Below are 9,653 nucleotides of genomic sequence, written 5' to 3'. Positions count from 1 at the left end.
TGTAAACTGCTTATTGTGGATTGTGTAATAACTTGTCAACGATAGATTGTTCTGCATATATGGAGTAAATACGCCCTGTTTTATCAAGATGGCAAATAGTATCGGACGGTATAGGAAAATAAAAATTTCATAACTTGATATATTATAAAACATGGAAACGACTGCTGTTAACTTACCTACTGTTCCAAAACCATCGCTATGCGTTTGGTCGGATTTAAGTGTTCACAACATGGACGAACTAGCGAAATGCTCGAGCACGACCGAAACTAGGAAGCTGCTAGCGAACATATTTAATCTCGGCAATAACGCACGAGGTAACATCCTATTGGACTTGTACATGAACTCTTTGAAATTTGCAAAAACACAGAACTTCAGCAAAGAACAATCTTCCGCGTATTTTTCTATCGTGAAAAAGACACACGAGGTCTGCGTGTCGACTCCGTTCGGCAATCTTGAAAGTTGTTTTGCATTTTTTCGGGAGCTGGTTCTTACCCACGGAGTACATCGACCGCCGTGGAGTTTGGAAATTTTTAACACGGCGCAGATTTCGGCAGTCACAAGTCAAATCGTGGACACTTATTTCAGACATTTTAAAATGTACAAATACACGTTTACGCCCAAAGTGCGTCTAGATTTGACTTTACAGTATGATGGTTTACCTCCTACCCCTCCACCAGAAGAGGAGACTCCTATTCAAGGTGATTTAGAGGAACAAACTCCAGAGATTAATGTCTCTGCATCTCTAGAAGCGATCCAAGGAGCAAAGGAAGAAATTGAACCAGAAGAGCCAGTTAAAAAAGATGAGAATTTAAGCGAGTTGGAAAGTATCGTACGGAAAGCTGTGAGCTTACAGTTAAAACAAATGCACGCTACTGTTGAGCGACAACTGGAAGACACAGACAAAGCAATTAATGAAAAAATTCAAAGCTTAGAAGGCGGGCATGGCACTCCAAAAGGTCGCAAATCAAAATCTCCCAAAGGAAGTCCAAAAGGAAAAAGAAAAGCATAAATGTTTTAATTTTATAATTAAATGATTTTTTAACTTATTTTTATAGTATTTTCTGTGAGCGCATGGGTCAATATATTAAATTTCATTGGATAAAAACAATCATGGTAAAAAAAGATGTTCAAAATGGTAGCATAATAGCTGCCACACCAATTGCCATTTGGCAACCCTAGCCTATGCTGTGTCACTATGGCTTTCATTGTATAGAACAGTACAGATTATACAAAATTTTCCTTCATTTCAGTTTGGGGAAAAATTGCTTTAAAAAATCATATTCTAATGGATGTAATGTCCCAGTAATGATAAGAGAATGGAGAACTGGCCCCAGCTCACAGTTTACAAGTTGATTAAGTGGTGCTGCAACTATCTTTTGTTCATCGGATCCAACACATGCCAAAGACACACACATGGTTTCTTTGGTCAAAACTGTCAAGTGAAAGTCGAAATTAGATGTTTGGTAAAAAGGGTCTCTTTACAGTATTGAAGTACCATACGAGCCTAATTATGTTATCCCTGGCATTTAGACAGTCAGCAATTTTAATCCAATATCACAGACATTCAAAGCTACACACTATCCTACAGTCTTAGCACACTACTACACTAGTTATTATTGATTAATCCTACCACTGTTTTCGGATTCACTTTGTTTATCTTCTACAACTTCCAGCAACTGTTGGCATGCAAGGTTACTGGTCATATATCGTGGTGGTTCATAAACCTTTTTCCCTCTGTTTAAAACATCAGCAACGAAATAATAAACAGCAATTAAGAAAGACTGTGATCAGGTCTTAAATTGTATTAACAGATTATTATAGAAGAATTCACACATTTAATTAAAACCATTTGGTATTGATTGGGGGTCTAGGACTAAAATGTTTTGACTATTTGGTAACATGTTATATACAAACTACATGCTGATTTTTAATGTGATACAATTAATAATCATTACACTTTTGACACGGCATGAAGTGACATCTATTATAGTAAACTAACCTCATTAAGTTTTCAATAGATTGTTCTTTCACCTTAATATCAAGCAGACACAGCGTGTGCATTCCACGTTTTAAATTCTCATTGATTTTGTCACAGAAGCTAGATGGTTTCCAAGTGTCAGTCCAGAAAACTATTGAAACTGTTTCTCCAAAGTTGTACAGCTATTTAAAAATGCAATAACATTTAAACTGCTTAAATAAATAGTACACTTATACTAGATGATCACAAAATGTCTAAATATCTACCAGACTGTAAAAGTACATAGTGGCTTCTAATTACTCAAAGAAATTGCTTTTATTTTTATAAAGTCAGAATTTTCAGAAACTCACCTGAAGGCCACAGCAACCAACTGCGTTCATTATTGATGCATTGTGTATAACCTTGTAAGGAATTTCTTGTTCAACTGCTCTTAGAACTAGATCGCTATGTGTAGTTGCTCTTAAAACAATACAAAGGGTATTAATATATCAATAAAATATCTTTGAACCTAAAAACATCCGTAAAACATGTTCCATATCTTCAACCCATTCTTACCCAAATGGGTCCCCCACAACCAAGAAAACAACATTCTGTTTCTTAGCATCTCTTAACAATTCATTGGAGTTTTGTTCCACCATGTCACGATCGGCAAGAATAATTGATCGTCCATAAAATTCCTCCTGTAGATTAAGGTATCTTGTTGTTATATAAATATAGACCACTATTATTACCACTACCAGTCTGTATTAAGCAGCAATGGTGTTTAACACAATTGTATCTAAAACACACATTAAGATATTAATAGTATGGTTACACTCATAAAATTGATATTTGTATATACTTATTTCCGATGACTAATTATTTTAGCTTTCTATCAAAATTGAGGATAAGGAAAATTTTAAATATAAAAAGGGCAAAAAAGATATTATACCAATGCACTTTTTCCACATGTTAATATTGAAGTATATGCTTCTAAATAAACACGATCTGCAGATTTGATCGCTTTTAAACCTTTTACAGTTACATCTTCAGGGTTTCCTAACCCAAGACCAATCAGGTAAAAGACCATGTTTTCACCTGTTAAATAATCAACTAGTGTTTCAAAATATGATAGTAAGTGAGCATTTATGACACATACCAATACATAAGTTGTGATACCAGAAGAGAAGTGACATAAAAACTGAGTAAAATTTAGAAAAAATGGAATTTATTAGTTGCATGGATTATAGAGTAAGTTTGCCATCTAGGCCCTTATATTTATATATGCTCTGTTTGCCTCAGCACTTTTGTGAAGGGCTTGTTTCCGTTTCACAGTGGTGCCTTGATTATTATAAGCAGCCAACAGTTCGTTTCCAATTCTTATACCAGCCTCATTTTTTGGGCGGTTTGAACGAATGTACTTTAGCATCCAAGTGCTGACAAGAAAAAGTCGCTTTTCATCTGACAGTACGTGTGGTATCTGGTATGTCATTGAACCTTTTTTCACACGAGTAAGTCCTAGAATTGGTGAAGCATTTTCTATTGCAGTATGAAAGACGACCAAAGGGTCAACTTCTATAGATTCTTTCTCTTCTGGACTTGCTGCATGGTACTTTTTTAGTTGAGCAATTTTAATGTTTGTTAAAGCGTCTTGTAGAATTTTCTTAGCCAAGGCGCCTTTCCCTTTTTTGAGTATCATTTTCTCAAATTTGTACAGAACAGGGTCATAAAAAACAGAGTATGTAAAGGTGTTAGGTGCAGCTTTAACCATTTTAGTGGCTAAGTTGTCTTGCTCTGTGTCCGACTCGTCAAAATAGCTTTTCCTGTCAGGTCTTGGATCGGCATAGGTGTCTGGGTAAATTGCCTTGACAGCGTTTGTAGTAGAAATACATTTACATGAAGATTTACCAGCAGTATTTAAAGCAACCAAAAACTCACGTCGTCTTGACAAATTACATACTGCTTTTCTCAACATTTTACAGAGTATATAATGTTGATAGGGTTAATTTCGAATCAGAACTGCTAAAACTTTAATTTAAAGAAGCGAACAACACACAAACACACGTGCGCGTAAGTAGAGATTGCCTGTCTGGTTTTGGCAAACACTATTTAAGATTCCAGCGCACAAAAACTAAATGACGATTTCGACATAAACACTAAACTTTGTAGGTTTTTTACAGTTAAAATTAAAATATATTCTGTTTTATATTTATACTTCTGGTGTTTTTTTGCATTAAAGTGCGTTTTATCTTCTTCTGGGTTCCTCTGGAAAACAGTTCTTTGCCAGAGGGCGTGACCAAAGTAAATAGATATACTATGTTCTTTTGGCGTGACATCATTGTTCTCTATTTCCATTTGTTATTCTTTGCAGCGGGATGCAGATGTTTAGCGATGAGCAAAAAGATTTGGTGCAACATTTAAAAGCAACATTTGAAAAGGTACAAGTTCAAGTATACAATATAAAGCTATTTTTATTAACATATATATATAATATATTATATAGTGCTATGTTTTATAATCTACAGTTAGGCCTATGCCTTCCTCTACTGTAAATGTGCTGGGTGCTGGTGGAGAATCCGTACCCTATGCTATCTACTAACCAATAACCACCAACTAACCCTAACTCCCTATAAGACGCCCAAATACTGACCCACAACTATCAACTTCTAACACTTTTCATCAGCCAAATTTGTAACATACCCAAGATTTTTCCCCATAGTCTATAGGCTATTATTTTTTCGAATACAGTCATAAATCTGATAGTTAAAATAAGAAAAGGCAATTAGAAGCAAAACGACAGTCGTAAAACATACCAGTGGGAAAAAACTACTACTTGTGTGAAACTCTATCCCCTTTGCTTGATATTTAGTACATAACGAAAATGTAAAACCGTTTACAGAACCAAGAACTGGTATGTGCTGACAAGAATATTCAGTGTTTGAAGTGCCAAAAGACTTTTTCTGGTTCAGATTCATTCTTGGAATCTTTGCTTCATATGGAGAATAAACACATAGAGTAAGAGCCTAGGTTTAAGTAATATTATATTGATAACAGAAACTGTTTTCATTGTAATTTAACTTCTTTCGTCATAATATATATTATGTAACATATTAATGTGCAAGAATGAGTATTTTTCTACCAAATGAAATTTTATTTAATAATGTACAACGAGTAAACTGCATCAAAGTATAGAAGAGTTATAGTTGCTGTGTGTAATCTACTACTGAAAAAAAATCAACAGCAGTACTTACTATTCATTTGTTTTTAGTATTTTAAAGAGCAACAAAACAGTCAAAGAAACTACAATTCAGACTGATGATTCGCCTGTCATGACGCCCATTCATGAATGTGTAGTTTCTAATTTACCAAATCAAGGACCAGAAACTGTTAAAACTAAAGTGGAAACGCCAGGTATTTAATAACAATGTTGGGGGTTTTAAATAAATAAAAAAGAACTTTATTGAATGTGTCAAATCATGCTTATTTTAAAGGTATAGGAAAAGGAGATGCTGTAAAATAAAAAAATGTTATTAATTTAAGTTAGGATAAATTACAAAATATAAAAGATGTTAAATACGAATAACACTGCTGCATTTTGATATTGTAGTGCTCTAAGTTGTTGTGTTCAGCATGCCTACTCGAGTTAAGCTCCAGTTCAATTCAGTGATGTGAGCCTGTTACGTATGTTCATTGTTAGTACTTGGTATTTTTATTGTTGCTGAGTTTGCTATCCGGTTAATGTTATGTGTCACCTCCTTGCCACGTTTTCTTTGTATGGAAGTTTTTCTTTTATGTGGCAGAATTGAAATGTTTTTTTTGTGACAAATAATTGGAAATTATTATACAACATGCTACACTATACGGATTAATGAGTTCCAATAAATAATTACAACTGCAATGCATACAAATTTATATATTTACAGTCTCAGTTCGGATTCAACCCGCATCTACTGTGGAAAAACGAACAAAGAAAGTTGTGCCAATACCAGAACGTATGCAGAGATACATTGGCTATTCCAGTAAGTGAAATATATTTAAAAATACTATTTTATTTGAGTATAGATTCTCCTAGGACTGATTATTTTGCAAACATTTAAGATATCTGTTTTCATCAAGTTTGTGCGAAACTTATCCTATAATGACTGTTATTAGTCCCATCTTTAGTTTGTCTAGAATTGTCTGTAAGATAGCTTAAAGGCAGTGGAACTGGTTATATGGACAGCAAAACTATGCATAAAAAAATATGTATAACCTTTTTTATCACAAGATACGGTGTCTTAGTTTTGCGTTTTCCTAACAAGAGTACCTTTCTTGCACTTTCCCTCTATAAATGTAGCCTCTATTGCAACAGTAATTAATAACGTGTTTTAAATAATAAACAGTTACACAAAAAAACGTCTGTCAAGCCACCATTTAAAGTGCATAAGAATTTAAACTATGCCATTTAAGTGTTCCAACCCCAAAAATATGTTTCTTGATAGGAAGAGAACACCCCACTCACCCTTATATTTGCAAACTTTGTGAGCAACCTAGGAAAAACATAAAAGTTTGTGTTCTCCATCTAATCAAGCATCATGGTATTATATTGAAGGGAAACCCACAATGTACAGGTTAGTATGGATTGAGCCATACTGTACAGTATGAATAAATGAATGTAACTTATTTATTGCCGCATGGCAGGGCAATGACAGTCATTATAACACACAAGTTACCACATGTGTAACTTTGGGGTATTTGTTTTAAAATGCATCTGACAGTTTAGACAACTTATTTGTATTTTCTCTTAACTCATTTTTATTTACATTAATATACAAAGAGAAGTATGTATATATAAATTTTGTTGTACTTTACACTTCAAAAAATTTTCATATTACATTCATATCTTTTTTGATTTTGTGGAACTAGAAGAAGTGTTACCAACTCCACCCAAGCCCATGCCAAAGCAAACTGCACGAAAGCGAATTAGTAGCGGTACATGCAAATCAACTACAAGTGTAAATTCTGATAAGTGTCTAAAAACAACTACAACTGCTCCAACTGCAGTTCCTGAAAAACCAACACTAATTAAACCAAGTCCTCCTTTACCTGATAGTGATGTAACAAATGAAGAAAAGTGCAATAACTCTGAAAAGACTCTTCTTTTAAATATTAAAGAAAAAGAGGAAAATAAAGAAAAATCTGTTATCGTTGATTCAACACCAACAGTAGTTCAATCACCCAAACTAACCCAACAAGAACCTGTATCATGGCAGGTAATTGAACAAGCGCATAAACGCCATGCCTCAAGTGACGGTCTCACTCAACTGCCACCGTCTAAGCTTCCTCGGCCAATCATGGAGCCTGATTCCGGTCTCAAGGGCGACAGCAAGCGGAAGGGTGCACGTAAATCCACCCGACCGCATGCTGTCTCCCCTGCAGCTAGTTCTGTGAAAGAAACAAACTTGTTGAACATGTTTCAAAGCACCAGCAGCACAAAAGAGTTTGTAACAACATTCGCGCATGTTATACCGACCTCGTATAAGACTCACCTGGCGGGGCAATACGAGCCAGACAAAGTGATTCGGTCAAAGCGAACAGGTCGTAAGAGTGCCCCAAGCAAGAACAATTCGCGGTAGCATCCAATTGTTCGCTCATACACGGTTAAGTGATCTTTTAAATGCCACTTATTCTCTATTTTTTTCCATTTTACCTTCAGCATGCCGCTGCTCGTTTGTACAATTTTTTTTATCAGGAATCAGAGCACAAGAAAATATAAGTTTACAATCGTCCGTTTTATTTGGTTTTACAGAAAATTAAATATATTTTTAAAACATTAAAAATATGTGTCTAACTTTCTGGGAATAGACTACAAATAAATACATACGGGTAAATATCGTTATTACACGCTTTAGCAACGAGATAGTTTGCATAAAACCAATGGCGAGTTGTCACTGTTCTATTACCGAGTTTAGAGGAAATCCTAAGCCCATGGTGTTTATTACGTTTGATGTAAGAGCTCTGCCATCATCGCCTACAAGTCGTTAACGGCATTGGAATGAAAGGTACATAAGTGTGGTCGAGTGTTAATTGGCGTGGAATGTATAGTGCGCCCAAGGTTCCCATAAGCCAAAAGTTTCCACAGCTGCTTGCGCTGTTGGTTGAGTGGATGGGAGAATATGCTACTCTCTGAGCAACACGTGAAACGGCAACACGCGAAAGCAGTAATAATAATCGGACGTAAACGGTCGGTCGGCCGTATAGGCTTCTACTGGCATTCACTGACGCACATTTAAACGCAAGTGTGCAACGAGAGCACTTCGTACATGCCTGGTTGGGCACAGGTATACAATTTGAGCGATTACCACAGAAACTTTGCGCTTTGACGAGCTGTTTAGGACGCAGAACGCCTAATGGTATGACAGGGTAAGTTCGTAGTAAAGTTCAAGCTAAAGCTTGATGGTTTAGGCTAAAAGTATAGCAGAGTTGACCAACATGTATTGTAATATGTATACTGGTTGTTTGAAACCGCAACCGAGTTGAGCACAAATCAATCTTCCCGGGTGTCGTAATGCAGTTTTAGTTTCGTGGAGGCGTGTCTCGACTTGTAACTGATATTCTGGTTTATTTACTCAGCCAGGTTGGGCCTTGACGTTTTGTATTATGTGCGTACGGTCTGTTGCGTATATATAGAGATGATTTATTGTGGCGTCTGCGGATACATATGTACTTCCCTGTACGGCGCAAGTTTGGCGTGTAATCGACCTTAACGACAGTGAAGACTGCGTTACCACTGCAAGAGATTTTTATTTTAATTTGGTAGATTGGCTATCCAAATTCAAGGAGACTATAAAGCCGTAGTAAAGACTCAAAGAGTAAAAGTAATTTATACCAACCGTTGATAGCATAGCGAAGAGCGAATAAATGAGCGGTTATCGAATTGGATTTAACCTCGTAGTGCAAGAGTAGGGTACATGGTCAATCCGTTTATACTATAGGAAGCCATTAGCATTTTACAATCGCTATTTTATCGGGCATTAATTAATCATAAATCTAATAGTATCTGCTAGCGCGTAATCGGTTGCCGACAGCAGCAAGAAAGAAATTTGAATGAGACTGAACATCGGTCAAAAGCAGAGGTCGTTTGCTTAACTTAGTAAAATTAAGCAGAACAAAATCGAGTACAGAAAGGATATAAATTATAAAATGTTGGTAACTGAATCTATGTTTATTAATTAGGAACTGTACCAGAATCAGTAGATCAAATACCGATTATAGGGATTAGGTCTTTTGTATATCGTGTAATCCATTCACTATTGAATTTGTTATTACAGAATACGATGTAGTTTAGATAAAGATTTTAAAATTGGTTGGGTTTGGACATTTATTGAGAAAGATCGTTAAACTATTGTATATATGTTTTTTAAATACGTGGTTCGAATTAAAAAAAAACGCCTCATATGCAATAAATTGCATTTAAACAGCTGCATTATTTTTTCTTGTATATTATAAACTCGTAAAGCGCTTTAGGTCGAAACTGTTAATTAATTGACCAATTCAATGCTTACGTGAAACAGAATCTTTCGTTATTAAGTTAATTATGCTATGGAAACTCTCGTTGGATCGGAATCGATTCTGTGCCGCGACTTTTCGAAAAATGTACAGCGATTTGCGGCACGGCTTTTAAGGCGGTTCTATTGTAAAAGATTGTGTCCACTTA

General features: G+C 35.5%; 4 protein-coding genes across 6 annotated transcripts; 2 read left to right on the top strand and 2 right to left on the bottom strand.

Moving 5' to 3' along the window:
• Window positions 1–9: 9 nt before the first annotated feature.
• LOC149735885 (cilia- and flagella-associated protein 119-like) lies at window positions 10–1,109 on the top strand. The gene has a single exon (XM_089879256.1). It carries the CDS (start codon window positions 152–154, stop codon window positions 1,007–1,009), a length of 858 nt encoding a protein of 285 aa, XP_089735382.1. The 5' UTR covers window positions 10–151; the 3' UTR covers window positions 1,010–1,109.
• Window positions 1,110–1,224: 115 nt separating this feature from the next.
• Window positions 1,225–3,048, bottom strand: LOC149735884 (diphthine methyl ester synthase-like). Of its 2 annotated transcripts, none has more exons than XM_089879257.1 (6): window positions 2,910–3,048; window positions 2,534–2,658; window positions 2,329–2,437; window positions 2,000–2,160; window positions 1,631–1,734; window positions 1,225–1,432 (listed from the first exon to the last, which is right to left on the bottom strand). In XM_089879257.1, exons 1-6 carry the CDS (start codon window positions 3,045–3,047, stop codon window positions 1,242–1,244), a joined length of 828 nt encoding a protein of 275 aa, XP_089735383.1. In that variant the 5' UTR covers window position 3,048; the 3' UTR covers window positions 1,225–1,241. The 2 variants fall into 2 exon arrangements, with proteins under 2 accessions (XP_089735383.1, XP_089735384.1); XM_089879258.1 differs by having other exon boundaries at window positions 1,634–1,734.
• LOC149735883 (small ribosomal subunit protein uS7m-like) lies at window positions 3,049–3,932 on the bottom strand. Its single transcript, XM_089879260.1, has one exon. The coding sequence runs from the start codon at window positions 3,930–3,932 to the stop codon at window positions 3,222–3,224; it is 711 nt and encodes a 236-aa protein (XP_089735386.1). The 3' UTR covers window positions 3,049–3,221.
• An 85-nt stretch (window positions 3,933–4,017) lies between these two features.
• On the top strand, window positions 4,018–7,776 carry LOC149735882 (uncharacterized). Of its 2 annotated transcripts, XM_089879242.1 has the most exons (7): window positions 4,018–4,122; window positions 4,329–4,395; window positions 4,857–4,972; window positions 5,226–5,368; window positions 5,881–5,976; window positions 6,439–6,567; window positions 6,863–7,776. In XM_089879242.1, exons 2-7 carry the CDS (start codon window positions 4,333–4,335, stop codon window positions 7,570–7,572), a joined length of 1,257 nt encoding a protein of 418 aa, XP_089735368.1. In that variant the 5' UTR covers window positions 4,018–4,122; window positions 4,329–4,332; the 3' UTR covers window positions 7,573–7,776. The 2 variants fall into 2 exon arrangements, with proteins under 2 accessions (XP_089735368.1, XP_089735369.1); XM_089879243.1 differs by lacking the exon at window positions 4,018–4,122 and having other exon boundaries at window positions 4,254–4,395; window positions 6,866–7,776.
• Window positions 7,777–9,653: the final 1,877 nt, after the last annotated feature.

The sequence above is a fragment of the Ciona robusta genome, chromosome 5 (assembly GCF_009617815.1).
Source record: "Ciona robusta chromosome 5, ASM961781v2".
NCBI classification, from domain to species: Eukaryota; Metazoa; Chordata; class Ascidiacea; order Phlebobranchia; family Cionidae; genus Ciona; species Ciona robusta.
Note: the sequence above shows the minus strand (reverse complement) of the source record. Positions and strands in the feature narration are given on the sequence as shown.

Excerpts from the sequence above, each read along its gene's own strand:
- LOC149735883 (XM_089879260.1), bottom strand. The coding sequence starts at position 3,932 with ATGTTGAGAAAAGCAGTATGTAATTTGTCAAGACGACGTGAGTTTTTG.
- LOC149735882 (XM_089879242.1), top strand. The coding sequence starts at position 4,333 with ATGCAGATGTTTAGCGATGAGCAAAAAGATTTGGTGCAACATTTAAAA. Across the intron at positions 4,973-5,225 it reads ATGGAGAATAAACACATAGA|TATTTTAAAGAGCAACAAAA; the intron begins GTAAGAGCCTAG and ends ATTTGTTTTTAG. Across the intron at positions 5,977-6,438 it reads GAGATACATTGGCTATTCCA|GAAGAGAACACCCCACTCAC; the intron begins GTAAGTGAAATA and ends GTTTCTTGATAG.
- LOC149735884 (XM_089879257.1), bottom strand. The coding sequence starts at position 3,047 with ATGGTCTTTTACCTGATTGGTCTTGGGTTAGGAAACCCTGAAGATGTA. Across the intron at positions 2,659-2,909 it reads CATGTGGAAAAAGTGCATTG|GAGGAATTTTATGGACGATC; the intron begins GTATAATATCTT and ends CTTAATCTACAG. Across the intron at positions 2,161-2,328 it reads TTGGTTGCTGTGGCCTTCAG|CTGTACAACTTTGGAGAAAC; the intron begins GTGAGTTTCTGA and ends ATTTTTAAATAG.
- LOC149735885 (XM_089879256.1), top strand. The coding sequence starts at position 152 with ATGGAAACGACTGCTGTTAACTTACCTACTGTTCCAAAACCATCGCTA.